General features: G+C 36.5%; 1 protein-coding gene across 3 annotated transcripts in view; it reads left to right on the top strand.

The window, feature by feature from the left end:
• Positions 1 to 21,613, top strand: part of RPS6KA5 (ribosomal protein S6 kinase A5) — a 164,631-nt gene that overhangs the window by 45,686 nt on the left and 97,332 nt on the right. For 2 of the 3 annotated variants that reach the window (XM_070594422.1, XM_070594421.1), the window contains exon 2: positions 11,526 to 11,597. In XM_070594422.1, the coding sequence (XP_070450523.1) occupies positions 11,526 to 11,597 (72 nt within the window). Of the gene's footprint in view, positions 1 to 692; positions 1,044 to 11,525; positions 11,598 to 21,613 lie in introns of those variants that run through there. The other variant, XM_070594423.1, reaches the window with a different exon arrangement.

Raw genomic sequence — 21,613 nt, 5'->3', positions numbered from 1 at the left:
TAGATATCAGCAAATGATGTGGTCATACTGCTCTGTACCAATTAGATAGCTCTAGTCTTAAGTTTTTAAAGTTTGTTGACATTCTTTGTTATTTTATATATTTGTGAAGAGTTTTCATAAGGCATTGTTTCTGTGGGAAGGAGTTAATCCTTTTAGTTAGGATTTAGGGACTGAGGGTGAGGTTTTGATACCATTATACTGTTATAGCCAGAAATCTATAAATGCCTGAACTCTGCCCAGCCAATCTTTTCTCTTCCCTCAGGAGTCATGAGGGAGCTGTCTGCAAGGAACCGTGGTCGGTGGGACTCAGAGTGCCACTTCAGTAAAAGCTGTGCAAACCTTCAACACACCAGTGTGTAACTCTTTCTTAAAAGCAGCACTGGTGCATGTAGTTTAGGCTTAAGGCCTAGGTGAAGATTCCTCCGTCCCTCCCAACCCCATCTAGTCATAATCTTGGGACCAGCGTATGAGGTGTATGAGTTAGAAGGTTAGAGGGGAGAACAAACTAGTCAGTGAATACTGAGTCCCAAGAGAACCTCCAAAACCACTTTGTTAATTGCTATGTGTAGTGAAGGGAGGGGTGCAGGAGAATGGCCATTTGGCCCCAGGGGGTTAGGCCAACCCAGAAGTGAGACAAAAAACAGACTGCAGGGACTGCTCTTTTAACACACTCACTCCACCTACTGCTCACTCTGCCCAAGCAGAATTTTGGACGTTTGGATAGTTAGATTAGTAACCTCTCTTACTTTTGGGGAGAACTAGACAGGAGGTTGGGCAGAGGCATGGCTGCCACAGGGGCAGGGGGCTCCTGCAACCACAGTGACGTACCATCTACTTGCGTGTTTGGATCAAGACAATGGATGATTTTATTTCAGTAGTACAGGCCTGTTTCTGGTACAGCCTTGTCCCAGGCATGCGGATAGCTCCATACCATCTCATCAGAACATCATTTTGGACTTTACTAAGGTGTGGATGGCTCAGAAATGCAGAAGATTTCTGTAATTGGCTGATGTTTATTTCACCTCCGGGATAAAATAAAATGGGTAAATATTTTAAGTCTTATTCTAATAAATGTTAGTATTGTTGCTGGGAAGTTTGAGCTCTTGCTCTTAGGTTAACAATTTAATTAAGAGAAATGTAGTTTATTTTTAGACTGTTATGCTCAAAGGCTTCTAATTACAACGACAAATAATAGCATAGAAATGAGAACCATTTAGACACCTAGACTCATGCTTGAGTGTGTATTTGTCTTTGCGTAGGATTCTAATAGTGTCATATTTACCATTTATTTTATGAGGTTTGTCATTAGCACAATGAAAACATCTTTATAATTAACAAGTATTTCCTCTATGCCTAAATATGATAGAGTTTTCTGTTGATTCGCTTCCATATGTGTGATCACTTACATTGCCTAACAGATGTAATGTGAAAGAAAGTATCATATGGCTGGTAAGTTCAAGATCCCTGAGATGGGCCTATATCATAGCCCCTTTTTTATTTTTACTCTTTGAAGTTAACTTGCTGAGGCAGTAGTTGAAGTAGAAACTGCTATAATAATGTTGACTGTAGGAAGACTTTTGCTTCTTGTGATGTCAAAATAAGACTGCCTCCTGGAGAATTCCTTTGCAGAAAATAACTATAAAACCTGGACTTAATACAAAAAGCAACTATTTAAGGTGCTTGAGAGTGAACAGAAGCAGACAGACTGTAAAGGGGAGTACCCAGTTGGAGGAGAGGAGGAGGGAAGCTGTAAGAAGTAGCTTTGCCTCTCCACTGATTATAGCTTCAGGCTAAGTACAGTCCAGGCTCTGGGGACTCTGGTGGAAAAACAGTAGTCTCTCTGGCCAGGGAAACTAGAAAACTGAGACCCAGAGAACCCTGATGACTGAAAATCATGGAGGAATTTCAGAAGGAGAGGAGTCAGAGGAAGGGGAGTCCTCAAATTTTGTGTACACACATCTCTGACTGACCTCTGAACCATGCATGAGTACAGCAGATGTGGAACAGTACAGCTAAAGACAGAAGGTCTGAACTGGACTAGAGCTGCCTCCTAAGAAGTAGAGTTTGCAGTTCAAGTCAAGCCCTGCCAAGCCATGATAATTGCCTGCTAAGTTAAGAGAAATAACTCTCGTTAGAGAAAAAAACAATCTAGAGCCTTCACAAATTAACATGTATAGGATTAAGGGTACAATCCAAAATTACCCTATGTATGAGAAATCAAGAAAATGGGACATATCCCAAGAGGAAAGAAAATCAGCTGAGTCTTATCCTGAGATTAATGAGATATTGGCAATAGCAGACAAGAATTTTACATCAGCTATTACAGTATCCTCAATGAAGTAAAACAACATGCTTTCAGTGAATGAAAAAATAAATCAGATAAATAGAGACAATGAAAAAGAACCAAATGAAAGTTCTAGAAATGAAAAATACAATATTTTAAATTAAAAAATCATTGGATGGATTTAACAGTTGACCAGCGATGACAGAAGGAAAAGTAAGTGAACCTGGAGATAGAGCTGTAGAAATTAACTAATATGAAGAACAGAGAGAAAACATATTGGAAAAAAATGAATAGAGTCTCAGGGACCTCTTAAGTAGTATCAAACAATTTAACATACATATAATTAGAATCTCAGAAGGAAAGGAGAGTAGAGGATAGAAAAATATTTGAAAAATTAAGGCAAAAATTCTCCAAATTTGATGAAAAACAAATTTATAAATATAAGATACTCAATGAATATCAGGCTCAGTGAATCCGATGAGGTCCACCTCAAGACACGTCATGGCAAAACTGTTGAAAGATAAAGAGCAAATGTTCAAAGCAGTAAGAGAAAAATGACACATTTCAAACAGAGAAGCAATGATCTATTTTTTGACTGACTGCATCTCAGAAACTATGGATGCGAAAAGAGAGTGGAAGAACACTTTTAAAGTGCTAGAAGAACAGAAAAAGTCAATCCAGAATTTTATATCAAAGGAAAATATTCTTTGAGAATGAAGAAGATTCCAGAATTAGCAGTAGTAATGGCACAATCTTGTGAGTGTACTAAAAACTACTGAATTATGCACTTTAAAAGGGAATTTTATGTGAATTATATCTCAAAAAAATTTTTAATGAAGGTAAAAAAAGTCTTTTTCAGATAAAAGAAAACTCAGAAAATTCATTACCTGCACTACAAGAAACGTCAAAGGAAATTCTTTAAGGCTGAGGAAAAGTGATACCAGATGGAATTTTGGATCCTTAAAAAAGAAGGATCATCAAAAATGATAAATATCTGCAGAAATGCAAAAGTCTCTCTCTTTCCTCTTAATTTCTTTATAAATTGTATCATATGAGCAAAACTTATAACATTGTCTTGTGAAGTTTATAATATATGTAGAAGATACTATTAACTCCATGTAATGTATAGTAGCTATTCCATAAAGGATGATTGCAAGTTTTCCATATTAGCTGTAAAAGGACTATGAATAGTTAGAGATGTATATTGTAATCCTTAGAGCAATAACTGCACAGATAATGCAAAGAAGTAGAGCTAAAATTGCCAATGTAAAAATAGAAATGAAATTCTAAAAAGCATTCAAATGATTTTTTTAAAAGTCATAAAAGAAGGAACATGGGAACAAACAACAGAAAAGACAAGTCAAAAACAAATAATAAAATAGTAGACCCAAACCCAACAATATCAATAATTACATTAAATTGTTAATAGATTAAACTATTAATAATTATTATTAAAATTATATATTATTAAATAATTATTAAACTATTAATAGATTAAACTATTAAACTAGCAGTTTAGGTTAAAATGTTAATAGTTAAATACTGCAGACAAAATCCTAGCAGGCTTTTTTGGTAGAAATTCAAAACCTAATTCTAAAACTTATAAGAAAATGCAACAAAATCTTGAAAAAGAGATCAAAGTTGGGAGACTTATATTACCTGATTTCAAGACTTATGGTAACCAAGGCAGTGCACTACTGGCGTAAGGCTAGACATGGATCACTGGAATAGAATATTAGACTCATCAGATAGACTCACAGTTATGTGGTCAATTGATTTTTGACAACAGAGCCAATATAAATCAAAGGTGAAATCATAGGGGTTTTTTTTTCCAGTGGTACTGGGACAACTGGATATCTGTATGAGAAAAGATGAGCTTTGATCCTTACATCACATCATACAAGAAAGTTAACTCAAAATGGATTATAGACTTAAATATTAGAGCTAAAATTATTAAACTTCTAGAAGAACATATAGGAGAGTGTCTTTGTGACGTTGAATTAGGCAAGGATTTCTTAAACAGGATCCAAAAAAGCACAGACTATAAAAGAAAAAATTTGGTAAGATGTACTTCATAAAAATTTTTAAAATTTGCTTTTAAAAAAGACACAGTTAAGAAAATAAAAAGGCAAGCTACAGAATTGGAGAATATATTTGCAAAACATATATCTGACAAAGTGCTTTTATTAAAATATATAAAGAAGTCTTATAACTCAACAGTTAAGACACAAAAAACTCTATAAAAAATGGACAAAAGATTTGAACAGTTCACAAGAAAAGATGTGTAAATGGCCAATAGACCCATGAAGTGATGTTCAATATCACTTGTTATCAAGAAAATGCAATTTAGGGGCTGGCCCCCTGGCTGAGTGGTTAAGTTCGTGTACTCTGCTTTGGTGGCCCATGGTTTTGCTGGTTCAGATCCTGGGCATGGACATGGCACCACTCATCGGGTCACGCTGAGGCAGTGTCACACATGCCACAACTGGAAGAACCCACAGCTAAAGTATACAACTATGTACTGGGGGGATTTGGGGAGAAAAAGCAAAAAAAAAAAAGAAGAAAATTGGCAATAGTTGTTAGCTCAAGTGCCAATCTTTAAAAAAAAAAAAGAAAGAAAATGAAATTTAAAACCACATTGAGAATGTAGAAAATTCAAAGGAATCAGCAAACAAATTCCTGGAACTGATAAGTGATTATAGCAAGGTTGTAGGATACGACATTGATCATACAAAAGTCAGTTGCTTTCCTATATACTAGCAATGAACAAGTGTAATTTGAAATTAAAAACACAATACCATTTACATTAGCACCCCTAAAGATGAAATACTTAGGTGTAAATCTAACAAACTGTGTACAAGATTAATATGAGGAAAGCGACAAAAGTCTTATGCAAGATGTCAAATAGGAAGTAAATAAATGGAGAGATATTCCATGTTCATGGACAGGAAGACTCAATATTGTCAAGATGTCAGTTCTTCTTGACATAATCTATAGATTCAGGGCAATCCCAATCAAAATCCAAGCAAGTTATTTTGTATATATCAATAATCTGATTCTAAAGTTTATATGGAGAGTCAACAGATCCAAAATAGCCAACGCAATATTAGAAGAACAAAGTCAGAGGACTGACGTTACCCAAATTTAAGACTTACTGTAAAGCTACAATAATCAAGACAGTGTGGTATTGGGGAAAGAACAGACAGATAGATGGATAGAGCAGAATAGAGAGCCCAGAAATAGACCTACATAAATAGAGTCAAGTGATCTTTGACAAAGGAGCAAAGACAACGCAATGGAGCAAAGATAGTCTTTTTAACAAATGGTGCTGGAACAACTGGACATATACATGCAAAAAAAAAATGAATCTAGACACAGACCTTACATTCTTCACAAAAATTAACTTGAAATGGATCACAGACCTAAATGTAAAATGTAAAACTATAAAACTCCTAGAAGATAGCATAAGAGAAAACCTAGGTGACCTTGAGAATGGCAATGATTTTATAATTTTTTTACTTCTTTTTTTTTGCTGAGGAAGATTTTCCCTGAGCTAACATCTGTTGCCAATCTTCCTCTTTTTGCTTGAGGAAGATTTGCCCTGAGCTAACATCTGTGTTAATCTTTATCTGTTTTGTATGTGGGACACCACCACAGCATGTTCACCAAAAAGTGGTGTAGGTTCACACCTGGGAATCAAACCTGGGCTGCCAAAGTGGAGCGTGCTGAACTTAACCACTAGGCGACAGCAATGGCCCCTGGCAATGACTTTTTAGATATGACGCCAAAGGCATGATCCATGAAAGAAAGAATTGATAACCTGGATTTCATTAAAATTAAAAACTTCTGCTCTGGAAAAGACAATGTCAAAAGAATGAGAAGACAAGTTACATTCTGGGAGAAAATATTTGCAAAAGACGCATCTGGTACAGGACTGTTATCCAAAATATACAAAGAACTCTTAAAACTCAACAGTATGAAAATAAGCATGCCGATTAAAAGGGCCAACAACCTTGACAGACACTTCACCAAAGAAGATATACAGATGGCAAATAAGCATATGGTAAGATGCTCCACATAATATGTCATCAGGGAAATGCAAATTAACTACTATTAGAATGGCCAAAATCCAGAACACTGACAACACCAAATGCTAGTGAGGATGTGGAGTGACAAGAACTCTCACTCGTTGGTGGGAATACAGAGTGGTACAGTCTCTGGAAGACAGTTGGGCAGTTTTTTACAAAACTAAACATAGTCTTAAAATATAACCCAGCAATTGTGCTCCTTGGTATTTACCCAAAGGAATTGAAGACTTAATGTCCACACAAAAACTGGACATGGATGTTTATAGCAACTTGAGTCATAGTTGCCAAAACCTGGAAGCAACTGAGATGTCCTTCAGTCAGTGAATGAATTAATAAACTGTTACATCCAGACAATGGAATGTTATTCAGCACTACAAAGAAGTGAGCTATGAAAAGACATGGAGGAAACTTCAGTGCATATTACAAAGTGAAAGAAGCCAATCTGAAAAGGCTGCATGTTGTATGATTATAGCTATGGTGACATTCTAGAAAAGGCAAAACCATGGAGACAGTAAAAAGATTAGTGGTTGCCCAGAGTTAGGGGCAGGGAAGAACGACTAGGTAGAGAACAAAGGATTTTTAGGACAGTGAAACTACTCTATGTGATACTAAACACTACAACGGTAGATACATTTGTCTAAATCCATAGAATGTACACCACCGAGAGTGAGCCCTAATGTAGACTTCGGACTTTGGATAATAATGATGTGTCAATGTAGGTTCATCAGTTGTAACAAATGGACCACTCTGGGAGGGGATGTTGATAATGGGGTAGAGGATGCATGAGTGGGGGCAGAGGGTATATGAGAAATCTCTGTACCTTCCATTCAGTTTTGCTGTGAACCTAAAACTACTCTAAAAAATAAAGCCTACAAACAAGCACAATTAGATACCACTTCATACTCATTAGAATGGCTAAAATTAAAGGTCTGAGATTATCATGTCTTCAAGAGAATGTGGAGCATCTGGACCTCACATATATATTGTTGGAGGGAATGCAAAATAGCACAGCCAATTTAATACAGTAGTATGATAGTATCTTACAAAGGTAGACATGGACCTATGGCATATAAAGCCATCTCATTGCTAGGTATTTACCCGAGAGAAATGAAAAATGAAAACCTAAGTCCACAAAAATACTTCATCATAGCCCAGAACTGCACACACCATCCCGCATAGTCCATCAACTGGTGAATGGAAAAGCGAATTGTGGTATATCTCTGCTATGGAATACTACTCTAATAAAGAGGAATGAAGTAGTAACACACGCAGAAACCTGGGTAAACTCAAAAAACATTAGGCTAAGTAAATGAAACGAATGCAAAGAAACTATACTGTATGATTCCATTTATATGAAATTCTAGAAATTTAAAACTATAATGACTAGAAACTTTTCAGGATGATGGCACTGTTTTATTTCTTGATTGTGGGGAGGTTTTATGACTGTACACAATTACCAAATGCATCAAACTGTTCATTTAAATGGGTGAATTTTATTGTATGTAAATTATGTCTCAATAAAACTTAAAATGTATTAAATACATTTTTGGTGTTCAAATGTCTTCAGTTAATTTTCCCTTTGAGCAAAAAGTTGACCCATGAACTGTTTGCTTCTATTTCTCAGCACTTCAAAAGCAAAATAATAAGAAAATAAAATAAAAATCAGGGTTAAATGGTGAATGATATTACTTTTGTTTCAACACCAGTGAAATTGTAATTAATTTTCTTAAATAAAAAAGTTATTTTTCATATTTTCAGAGTAGAAAGAGATGAACCAAAGGAATGTTTTCTGAGAACTGCAGATTCTAGCTTTGTGGACTGTTGTCAGGATAAAGATCTCTGTATCCTGCCCCATTGCAGTTATGATTGTTTGGTCCCCAAGTGAAATTAAGACAGAGAGGACAAAATAAAGGAGTACATTATGACAAGGTTGATCTTTCGTCCTTTACCCCAAACTGAATCTTTGCCCTGGGCGAGCTGCACTTGACCACATGGACCTACTTAAGACTTATAGGTCCCTTTGCCCTAAGCAGATACCCACTAAGCTTATTCATTGGAATCTCACTATCTTAAGCAAGAAAAGGCCAGGAAAGATAAACTCTAGGAGAAACCTGAGGTGTAAAAAGAGTGTGTTTTCGTAAGCCCAAAGCTAAGTTCTTTTCAAGCCCGGCATTCTTGGGTTTTCTTAGGACCTGGGGCTTGTATGAGGGAGGGAAGAACCTCTCCCAAGCTCTGCCTTACCTCACCAGTTGCCTGGGAACAATCTCGATAGAAAAGCAATACAAAAAGTAAATAAACTTTCAGCAGCTAAGCCACAGAGAGGAGAATCCAAAGAGAACATAGCTCGAAGAAACCAGAGGTAACCTCCTCATCACTTGCAAACCTTAACCACCACCCGCCCCCATCAAGTACAGAAGGTATCAGTGCCCTCCATCTTGAACCCTGTCAGTTCTTCTCCCCAACCCTGAGACTAGGAGGTTGCAGAAGGCTTGAGCTCCCCTTGCAGACAAAGTGTTAATTTACATGGAGAAACCAAATAAAGGTAGTAGGTTATGAACAAAAACAGCCCTTCACAGATCATCTGAAAGATCTTTGTGAATGGCCAGGGTTTCCTGGATGGTATACTTTGTAGAACAAAGTGGAATTAATTTGTCACCTCTTTTAATTTCCTATGAAAGTAATTCTATGGTTAGTGAAGAAAGACTGAAGTGGCTGCCTGTCAAAAGATAGTTCCTTATCTTTCTAGTCTACCTGTACTTATAGATATGGGAGAAATATAGTGTATGGACAATGCTTTTGGAGAGTTGGGTCTTTACATATCTCATAGTAAATAAAAGATGATTCCTAATAGAGTCAGGAGAAATAATTTTTAAATATGACTCTTCAATAATGTCTTAAACTTTTAAAAAATTTTGGCACAGTAAAAGAACAGAATTTAACATTCAGTTAGAGGAGAGTCAAATCATTATTTCAAAAGTGGTGGTGTCCTGTGAGCTTGACTTTTATATAATCTGCTTGATTTCTATACTGTAGGATATGCTATTGTGTGTTTACTGAGAGATACTACCTATGTTTTTGGTATTCATTTTATATTTATATTGATGCCAGCGTTGAGGCATGGACCATGTACTCTGATTGGTTCCCACTTTAAAATTATGCATGAATAGTCTGACTCTTAGAAACAGAAAGTAGAAGGGTGGTTCCCAGGGGCTGAGGGCAGGGAAAAAGAGGAGGAGTTGGGATGTAGAGCTTGTTTTGCAAGATGAGAAAGTTCTTGAGATCTGTTGCAAACAATGGATATAGTTAGCACTATTGTACTGTATACTTAAAAATAGTTAAAATAGTAAATTTTATTTTATGTGTGTTGACCATAAATTAAATTTTTTAAAATTATGTATTTAGTTAAACTTTGGAAAGACGCTAAAGTTACTTACCCCTGAAAATTTTAATTCTAGAAGTTCTTAGTTGGGTCTAATTTTCTTAAAATTGTAGTCCAAAAGGATTAACTTATTTACAAACACTTACAATAATGCATAATGGCACACAAGAAAGCACTGTATAGATTTAACTCATTTAATCCTCATCACAACCCTATGAAGTAGGTATTATTTTTTACCATTTTATTATGGACATTTTCAAATATACAGAGAATTTGAAAGAATTGTGCATTGAACACCCTAATACTCACTATCTAGATTCTGCAGTTAACATTTTGTTATATTTGCTTTATTACATCTCTGTCCATACCTATATTCATCCGTCAGTCCATCTTATTTTTTTAATGCATTTTAAAGTAAATTGCAGACATCAATACATTTTGAAGGTGGGTATTTTTATTATTCTCATTTTATACTACAACCATGTGAGACACAGAGAAGTAATTTGTTCAAGGTCACACAACTTATAAGTGGTAGAACTAGGATTTGGACCAAGCATTTCCTGACTGTATCTCTAGAATGCTACTTCACGTAATATTAATCGGTCTTACCATAAAAATAATTTTGTCATCCAATAAATTTGACAAATGTATTATCTTGGCCTTGAAGATCCGCATGTATATTTTGATGATACAGGATCTTTGAGGTTTAGCTGTAAAGAAACCTATTTAACTCTGTTTAAGCCAACTATTTTCATATTTTTTTGACTATAGGACTCTATCCCCGACCTTTCTCCCAAAGATAACACCTATTAACATCTTATATAATAGGACCAGAATTCAACGGAATATACGTCAGAAAACGCTCACTTATAAGATATCCTAGTTTTACTTATTTAGGACAGAGTATGTTTTCGAAGAGTTTGTATTTTTAAACATACTTAAATGTCCTAGAATTTTAGAGCTGGCTGAGATCTTAGTGTTCGTTGAGACCACCGCTTTTGTTTCAGAGATGAAAGAAGTGAGGCACAGGGAGGTCAGGTGATTGATGCAAGCTAAAGCAGGGTAAAGTGCTTAGAGCAGAAATGGGGGTAGAACCCATCCTAGAACCTGGGGACGGCCTGTAGTAGACACTCAGGAAATGGTTTTTGAATAAACAAATACATCCTCTACATCTGTCCAGTTTTCTTTCCACTACATGTCTATCTATGAATTAGAATTTGTGTTTGCTTTCAGATTATATTGGTCAGTAGAGAGTCTGTTGACACTTTATTTTTATGTTACTCTTTGGTACAAATGACAGATAGTTACTGAATTTTAAAAAAATGTTTTATTGTAATGTATAACATACAGAAAATTGTACAAAACATAGTTGCACAGTTTAACAAATAATTATAAAGTGACCTCTGGTTTATCACCTAAGTCAAGAAATAAAACAGGGGCTGGCCCGGTGGCACAGCGGTTAAGTCACACGTTCTGCTTCAGCGGCCCGGGGTTCGCCGGTTCAGATCCTGGGTGCAGACACGGCACTGCTTGGCAAGCCGTGCTGTGGTAGGCATCCCACATATAAAGTAGAGGAAGATGAGCATGGATGTTAGCTCAGGGCCAGTCTTCCTCAGCAAAAAGAAGAGGATTAGCAGTAGTTAGCTCAGGGCTAATCTTCCTCAAAAAAAAAAAAAAAAAAAAAAAACAACATTGCTGGTACCTCAGAAGCCCCTGTGGGCCCCCTCCTGTTGCTGATCTCCTTAATTATTTCTTTTTTCTCTTTCTTTTTTAGCTAATTTAACAGGACATGCAGAGAAGGTGGGGATTGAAAATTTTGAGCTCTTGAAGGTCCTAGGAACTGGAGGTAAGTCTTAAGTCTTTTTTTTTTTTTTTAGGTAAAGAAAGTACTTGTTATTCTTATGACAAAGGATTTATATCCCCAATACAGAAATCAGTTTAAATTTAAAAAGCATAAGGAATCCAATAGGAGAACTGTGAAAGAACATAAACAAACCATTCATAGAAGAAATACAAAGGACAAAATCTGAAACAATTGGCAAGGATTTAGAAAAACCAATCTCTTTTACCCTGCTGTTGGAAATGTGAATTAGTTCAGTCATTACACCAGACACAATATTAAAAATGTCACTAACTTTTATAGACAGCTTGTTACTTGCCAAGTACTCTGTGAAGTGCTTTATACTGAGTGACTGAATCCTCACTCAACTTTATTGATATTCAGTGCTCATCATTTTTAATAATGGAAAACTCAAGACCCTTTAGAAACCTAACAATACGGGTTTGGTTAAATGGAACATGGATCTATTATGTTCTGTTATCTGTACAATAGGATTGAAATGATCTGTATTTACTAATATTTTTGAAAGCTCTCATAATGTAATAAGTTTAAAAAAAGGCTACAGAAGAGAATGTACAGTATACCATTTCCATAATATAAAAAATTGTATGAGTAAATGTCTATATGTGTATAGAAAAATCTCTGAGCTGTACACCAAAATGAGAATAGTGGTTGTCCCTGGGTGTTGGGATCTTAGATGATCTTGATTTTCTGCTTTATGCTTTTCTGGGCCTTCTGAATTTTTGCTCCCACTGTTGCTGCTCACGAGTCAGGGCATCACGGGTGTACGACGTGTTCAGTTGCAGAGAGCGCCCGCTCTTAGAGGAGCCCCGTGTTTGGTTTAATGCTCTGCTTTCACTGTTCTGAGATTCTGAGTAATTCATGAGCAAGGCACCCCACACTTTCACCTTGCACTGGGTCCGCCGATTACGTAGCTGGTCTTGTCAGGAGCGCACCTTGCTCTTCACCTCTCCCCCGGGAAGAGGGTGCTCTGCAGTCACCGCTGCTGGGAGAACTTGCTACTTGCATTTTCCTTCCTTCAGGTCGAAGTGAAAAAGAGGCTTTTTAACTCTTTTTTTCCATCCTCAGCAGAACTGTGGGCTCTTTTCCTGGAGAGAGACTCTCAGAGGACAGACCATTTTTCTTTTGCACTAAAGTTTAGCTTCACACTCTCAGGAGCCTGTATACCTTCCTAGGTTCCCAGCCAGGGAATGGACATGACAAGATGGGTTGCAGCTGTCCGTGTAGGGGTATCTGCCTAACCCTTCTAGGAGGAGAAAAGTCCCCTCTCCTGGGCTTCCGAAATCAAGCCCAGCCACTGCCCTAGGGTACTCATTTGTATGCGTATGTATAAGTTCCCAAATGCAATTTGTCTTCAGGTCATTCAGTAATGAGCCTTCCTGCCTAGGGCCTTGCCGCACAAAGTCTTCACAATGTCCCTGAGTTGTTTAGCATATCGCTGGGGGGCCACCCTTTACAGCTGCCAGCCAATAAGCTCTATAGTTTATTCTCATCAACTAAGCATTTTCTCATCAGGAAAAGTTTAGTATAGTTGTCAATTTGGGGATTGTACTGTGCATTCTCACCTTCAGATTGTTTATAAAGATGTATTAAAAAGAAAAAAACTAGCCCCACCGCAACCTATGTCTAAGAAATCATACTTTCAAAATATCAAATACCTGCCTTTGTCCCTACCTTTGTTTGCCATTTCAAAAGCAATATCTACTCTTAAGGGTAAAGGATCACAGTCCTGTGGTGACTCAATTCTCTTAAAAATAGTGTGTGTGACATCCTGTCAAAAGCTTTCTCAGGTCAATTTATATTATAGCCACAATCTATTTAACTGAAAGCTTTTTATTCTAATAGCTTTATTATGATATAATTCATATATTAGTGGTTTTAGTATATTCACAGAGTTGTGCAACTGTTACCACAATCAATTTTAGAACTTTTCCTTAGCTCAAAAAGAAACTATGAACACTTTAGCTGTTACTTCCCAAACTCACCATCGTTTCCAGCCCTAAGTAACCGCTGTCCACTTTCTGTATCTATATATTTGCCTATTCTGGGCATTCCTTATAAATTGAATTATATAATATATGGTGTTTTGTGTGTGGCTTCTTCCACTTAGCATACTGTTTTCTGGCTTCGTCCTTGTCGTAGCATATATCAAGACTTCATTCCTTTTTATGACTTAATAATCCATTGTGTGGACATACCACATTTTGTTTATCCGTTCATCCGTTATTAGACATTTGGGATGTTTCTACCTTTTGGCTGTTATGAATAATGCTGCTGTAAACATTCATGTACAAGTTTTTGTGTGAACACTTGTTTTTATTTCCCTTGGGTATATATTTAGCAGTGAAGGGCTCGTTCAGGTGGTTTAATTCTGTGTTTAACTTCTTGAGGAACCACCACTGTTTTCCAAAGTGACTGCACCATTTGACACTCCTACCAGCAGTGTATGAGGGTTCCGCTATCTCCACAGCCTTGCCAATACTTGTTGTTATGTAACTTCTAACATTTTTATTAGTCATCCTATTGGCTATGAAGTGGCCAAGGTTACTTTTTAAGAATGAAATTCATTAATGCTTTTTGTCTTGCTTAAATGATTAAATCTTTCAGGTTAGCTTACTCATTTTCGATTTTCAGATATTTTACGCAAAGTCATATACATGTAAATATTTTGAATGCAAGGTTTTATAACTTCCCTCTTAAGTTTATTCCAGTTTTAAGTGATCCTTGATGTGAGAATGATCTTTTTTATCTTCCTTTTTCTACAGGTTAGGTATAGCAATTTGTGAGACAGTAAGAAATCTGTGACAGAAAAATATTACGTGCTTAAACTTAAATCGTAACTTAATTGCCTGAGGAGTTTGTAGTGTCTTGGCCTATATTTTTTCCATCAGAATTCACCTCTTCATTCAATAATATAAATCACCAGGAAAATAGGATTTGGATAAACAAATTTTCTTAGCAGGTAACTTTTCAAGGGTAATGCCTTACACATAGTAGTCTCTCAATAAATGTGTACTGCATGAGTGAATGAAGGAGTACACTTATTCCATATAGTAAGAAATTTCTGTAAAGATCTTTGAATATTTGAAAGCAAGTTGCCCAGCAAAAGCAAATAGAAGTCCTCTTTAGAAGAATAAACTTTTACCTAGACCTTAAAGAAGTTCCAAAGAAGGCTTTATAGACATGATCTTACTATCAAAAATCACAAACATCCAAGAAGCAAGGCATCATGCATGAAAGGAGTAGAAACAACAAATAGCAGAATTCGACCTGCAGAGACTGTAGGAATTATTAGATGTGAACTATGATATATATGTTTATATGGTTTTTTAAATTAAAAAGAGATTTGATATTAATATTAAAGAGCAAGACATGCTACAAAATGACCAGACAGATTTGAAAAAGGACTGATCATATTTCTAGAAGTGAAAAAATAATTCAAATTATAAACTCAGTGAATGATTCACTAACAGATGAGATGTAACTAAAGAGAGAATTAGCAGATTGGGAGATGAATTTGGGGAAAATATGCAGAATATAGACTGGAGGAAACAGAGATGGCATAAATAAAAGAGAGATTAAGATATAGAGGAGAGACAGACAGGATATAAATTCGTCTAACCAGAATCCCAGAAGGGGCTAATAGAGTGGGAGAAGGCACTATCGAAAGAGATAGTAGCCAAGAATTTACCAGAATTGATGGAGCAATGAATTCACAGATTTAGGAAACAGAAACAAATCTGAAGCAGACAAATATAAAGAAATTCTTACATAGACACATCATAGAGAAACTGGTGGAGAAATACCCTAAAAGCGGCCAGAGAGAAAAGACTTACTTATAAAGGAACAATTAGATTAACAAATGACTTTTCCACAGCAACCATGAAAACCATAGGAGCATGGAAGAATATCTGTGAAATGCCCAGAGAAAATAACTGTCAATTTAGAATTGTATCCCCAGCAAAATTATTTTCCAGAAGTGAGGGCAAAATAGATGTTTTCAAACGTACAAAAGCTGAGTGTGTTTTCCACCAATAGGTCCTCCCTAAAAGAATTTCTAAAGGATATAATCCTATAACTACTAAAGAAATTGCTAAGTAAAAATCTTCCTGCTAGGAAAACATCTGGTACAATTTTAAGGATGAGTTCTACCAAACATTCAAGGCATGGCTAAATCTAGTACTCCCCAAACTCTTTTAAAGAATGGAAAACGTGGGATTATTTCCTTCTACTCATTGTATAAGGCTGGTATAACCTTGATTCTAAAAACACATACAGAGAATACGAGGAAGGAAAATTATAGGCTAGTTTAACACATGAAATTTTTAATATCAAATTTGTAAAATTAAACCTTTTATGTAGTTTCTTGCAACACATTTAATACTTTGTCTCATTATCTACCTCAACTTTTTGAGTGGTTGGATCACAGGTCTTTAAGATAATTCTGCAAAGGGGAGGAAAGAGTTTACCAGTAATGTTTGACTTTTGTATTTTCATTTCCTGCTACTTCGTTGTCCTATAATTGGTCTGTTGTTAGCTAGAGATATACTTTTCCTTTTTATCAGCTGACAGTATACTTGCTCTTATGACAAGATGGACTAAGAAATGTCATTGTAGGTATTTCTTTATTTAAAATCACAGTTTTGATGACTAAATGGAGTAGGTGGAAAGTTTTATTATGAATATAATAAAGTCTCAATTTTTATTCAAAAATTTCACCACTAATCTTTCAGTTTCATTACCTTTTTAAGATAATTTTTTTCCAGCACTACTTAGAATAATAGAAAAGCCTCATCAGATGTCTTTATGTGTCATATCAGGTTTTCTTTGGAAGTGAAACTGAAAACTCTTCTGATGAATTAATTTTTATCTGTTTTGAACTAGATAGAAAAAAAGGTATTTGTCCAATATCTTGAAGACTTTATGGAATATTGAAATATGAAAGATTTATTTTTTTATCTCATACTTAAATACATGTAGTATTCATGAAAAAATCTCTCTTTTACTCAGAGTATTGATTTATTTGTCTTTTTAGCTAACTTGTTTTTCTTGGTCTACCAATAATCTGTTGATCAGTTTCCTAAGCTAGAAACTTGGAAAAATTTTTGATTCTTCTCTATTTTGACCTTTTTATTTTTTGTTTCTCACAAAATCCTACAGTTTTTTTTCTCAAATGACCCTTGGGTTTACATTTTCTGTTCCTACTGTCATCAGTCATATTACCTTATGCATGGATTATTGTTAGAGTTTTCTTAACTGGTCTCCTTTGTGCAAGTTCTCTCTTCTATTTTATGCATTTTATACATATTCTGTTATAGATAATATGCAGCCTCATTAAAATTCAACATTATTGTGCCATTCTCCTGTTTCAGAACTTACCTTGCCTTTTATTTTCCAGTTAATTATTCAAGTCCAAATTCTTGCCTTGCTTTCAGGCTTAGCTCTGTTTTCTCCAGTTATGCCAATATTCCACCTACTTTCTAGTCTGGTTAATTTCTTTTGCTCCCCCCCGGTTATGTGAGCTTTCCCATCTTCTGATATCCTGCCTTATTTTGTTCCCCTATCTTTGCACTCCTCCTCTCTTCCGCCTGTCCAAATCCTGCCCAAATTGCTTCATTCTCTGAATTGTGGCACTGAAAGTCCTTTGTGAAGAACATAAGACTGAGTGGTTCTCTGAATTTTCCTTCATATCTGCTATTTTTCTTCTAGATTGTAAGCTCTTAAGATCATCTCTCTATATTTTTCCTACCCCATTTCCCTGCCCCCTCACCATAACCCATAACCGTATAATAATAGTCCAGCAAGTATATAATTTATGCTCTTGTTTCTTGAGATTGATACGCCCAAATCCAGGAAATATCTTTGGTTCATCTTTTAGAATTATTTTGTTTCATAATGGAATTGTGGATTATTTGTGAGAATAATGATTCTGTTTTTCTTTGTCTGCTTGTCTTTCTTCCTTTTGACCATTTTGCTTTCTTTGAGACATCTGTCCAAGTATAGGAGAAGAAGATCTTTAAACATACCCATTGTGTGCATTATGAGTAAATCTGATGCTTAATGAAGTGGAGCATGAAAATCTCAACAGAAAGACTTTTAGTATTCACTCCGAATTTTCTTTGTTCATCATACATGATCCTATACTTTGGAGATCTTTGTCATTACAACAAAAAAGATAAATTTTGCCATGTAGCTGTAAAGGTGTAGCTGAGTTGATTTCCTCTTCCAATTTTGGTGTGTTCACAGTTGTGAAGTACTTGAATATTGAGGATGACTTAGAAGACTCAGGTTTGAATCTTGACTTTATCATTGCCTGCTTGTATTCCTTGGGTAAATCACATGAACTGTTAGAGCTTAAATCCCTATTGGCGTAAGTTAATAACACCTATCTCACAATGTTATAAAATTCACAAGATAATGGACATGAATTGCTAATTGCTAGATAACCATCAATTGGGGTTATTTATTGAACAGGGAACTCCACTGTAAAGCTGTACCCGAAATTAGAAAATCAAAGTTATTTAGGACTTATTCATAAGGATAGATTATCATTTAGCTTTTTTTTCTCCCCAGAGCCCTAGTACATGGTTGTATATCCTCGTTGTAGATCATTCTAGTTCTTCTGTGTGGGATGCCGCCACAGCATAGCTTGACAAGCATTGTACATAGGTCCACACCCAGGATCCGAACTGGCGAACCCTGGGCCGCTGAAGCAGAGCATGCAAAGTGAACCACTCGGCCACGGGGCCAGCCCCAGATTATGTTATTTTATACAGCACTCTGTTAGCCTATCTGGGAGTAATTTCAACTAAAGTTATATTTCTAATAATGAAAATCTAACAGAGTATTTCATAAATGAAATTATAGTAGTTGACATTTTATTAGCATTTCTGAGTTGATTTATATATTACCTTAAAAATAGCATGTCAAATGAAAAGATTGTATTTCTTTCTTATTCTTGTTTTCTTAACTATTCAAACATTTTAGGTTCAGAACTGAAACATAACTATTTTATATTTTAGGTTAACAGTCTTATGCTAAAATATACATAAAATGAGTAATAGAAAATTTAGATTGCCTGTCACATAGTAAATGCTATATAAACTTTAGCTGTTTATAGAGCTGAAAGGGAAGGAAGGCCAGCTTCTGAAAGAGCTACCATAACGCGTTACCAAGGTCTCAGATTAGCTTGATATAGAAGTGAGTGTTGTTTCTTAACAAGTGTTTTATTGTAAAGCCTAAAATATGTCTAGCAATAGGGAAATACAACCATCAAAAGATCTTCCAGCTTTCAGGCTGGTCCCTCCTAATCCATTCTCCACACTACAGCCAGGGTGATCTTTCTGAAGTGCAAATTTGATCATGTCGCGTCTTCATTTAAAAGCTTTCAGTTAGTGTCCACATGATCTTTTTTTGTTTTTTGCTTTTTTTTAAGATTGGCACCTGAGCTAACATCTGTTGCCACTCTTTTATTTTTTTTCTTCTTCTCCCCAAAGCCCCTCAGTACATAGCTGTATATTCTAGTTGTAGGTCCTTCTGGTTGTGCTGTGTGAGATGCCACCTCAGCATGGCTTGATGAGCGGTGCCACATCCAGGCCCAGGATCCAAACCAGTGAAACCCTGGGCCGCTGAAGCAGAGCGTGGGAACTTAACCGCTCAGCCACCGGGCTGGCCCCTTCAGTTAGTTTCCATTGCTCTTCGGATCCAGTCATTCATATGTGTTTATCAAGAGGCAAGTACTGTTTTGGGTACTAGGTATAGAGTAGTGAGCATTAAAAAAAATGATATATTGCATGCAAATTGAATAATATGGATCTGGTCTTCATTTAATGTAGAATTATTTCTGGTTTATGAAACCTTGGAATGAGTGCTGGCAGACTATAGAAATTCAAAAGGCTTTGCCTCCAGTAATGTCTGATGAGCAACAACTATAAGTGCATACCTCTGCCAGTGGCCACTGGCCTCCTAGAAAGGCCACATTTCCTTATCAGGTGGAATTTTTTTTTTTTTTTGATCATCTAATCAACAGCATATCTTGCAAGTTGCTCTCTGGAAATACTTATTTATCCAGTAGATAGACAATCTTTGGGTTGGCTACCCCAGTCTTAAGTGCCATCCTTGACATGTTGACTCTAATTCTTTACTCATTGGTCCCAGACTCTGTGAAAATCATCCCTGACAGGATAGCCATTTTCTTTAAAAAACATTTTTACTGCAGATTTTTCGGAAACACATTTTGTGTATTAAATAAGACTTGTTTCTGTTTCTCCTAGGTACCTTGCCACTAGAGGGTGCTAGAAATTTTACTGGGCAGCTTAAAGACACAGCTACTTTTTGGTGATACAAGGAAAAACTTTGGTTGAGTCATGTAACAGAGTGTTTTAAAAAGTAGGATGACTTAGTCATCATTTGTCATTTTATTCTCTAGGTATTTGGAGAGTATCCCTATTAAAATAGTGCTTTTAAAAGCATGTACTCATCAAACTGTCAAAATCGTCATTAAAGAAAGTTTATGATTTTGCATCTGTGTGTACTCGCTATACCTTGTGCTTCAGTGTAAGCCTGCAGTGTTTATGGAAATCTTAGGGGTTAAATGTTTGTGATGTGTTATGCCATAATCAAAAGATGATACCATATTAAGATGTTGGTTGACATTGTCTCCCTAGTGTAAACACAGTTCGATTTGTTACTGATGCTGTCTTAGGTCATGTTTGCTAGAAGCAGAGCCTGAGACAAGGATCTGGGCACACATGATTTGTTGCAGAAGTGCTCTCAGGAGAGAGGCGGGGAAGCGGCAAGGGCAGGGGAAGAGCCTAAGCAGCATGTGGTCTAAGCTGGGGTCTAGATTCAGCGCAAACCCACAGGAAGTTCTGGAGCAGGAGTGAGGAGGGAAACCTTTTGTACCCGTGTTAGTCAGGGGCTGGAGGCTGCCTGGGTGGGCGTGGGGTAGGGAATTATGGAATGTAACCTCCCAGGTGAGGTCGTGGCTCCTTTCTCCAGAGAAGGGAGCAGCTGTGGGCTGTTAGCAGCTGACGTATGGTGCATCAGCCTGTATAGGTGTTGTTGGGCAGGGCACCATTTGCATCTACTACAGATGGTCGTGGACACTGGCCATTAAGACATGACTATTTAGGTAAACAACTTGTTTGTTGAGGTATAAACAGAGCATGATTTATGAACGTGCTTCTTAGTTGTCCTTATTTCCTTGTTTTCCTGTATTTTTATTCTAGAGAGATCCTCCGGTGATCACATGCATGGGTAGTCATTTCTAAGTCTAGACCACAGAGCAGGACGTGGTTTCCTTTGCAGCTTTTTCTTCTTTCCTGATGGACCCAAATCTTTGGTTTTGAAGTCATTTGGGATCAGGGGTAAGAAATGGCCTATGATTTACATGGGTTAGCCATATAGAGATAGTCAGGAGTTGGCCACAGCCACATATATACATGCACTTATGAGCTGGTTTAATGCATGTAATGTCTTAGTGTTTTCTCTGAAACTTAAAAAATGCTGAGCTAGGGGCTGACTTACTGGCATCGTGGTTAAGTTCATGCACTCCACTTTGGCGGCCCCAGGTTTGGATCCTGGGCACAGACCTACACACCGCTCATCAAGCCGTGCTGTGACAGCATCCCACGTATGAAAAATAGAGGATGATTGGCATAGATGTGTAGCTCAGTGACGATCTCCCTCAAGTAACAACAGGAAGATTGGCAACAGTTGTTGGCTCAGGGCCCATCTTCCTCACCAAAAAGAAAAAAAAAAGCTGATCTAGAAGATTATTATATAATCAGTCTTTAGTTATTCAAGCTAATGCAGTATGCAAAAATGGAACCCATAGATAGTTAATCTCATAACTATTTTTTATTTTCAAACTTCTTAGATACTGTCTTTTTTTAGAAGCTATCACTATCCATGGGAAAATGTACTAATCTGTGTTCCTGGTTCAACTGTACAGCTGTTTTTGACCATTAAAGTAATTAAGCAAATAAGTCAAATGGCCC

Source organism: Equus przewalskii, chromosome 25 (genome assembly GCF_037783145.1).
Source record: "Equus przewalskii isolate Varuska chromosome 25, EquPr2, whole genome shotgun sequence".
NCBI lineage: Eukaryota > Metazoa > Chordata > Mammalia > Perissodactyla > Equidae > Equus > Equus przewalskii.
Note: the sequence above shows the minus strand (reverse complement) of the source record. Positions and strands in the feature narration are given on the sequence as shown.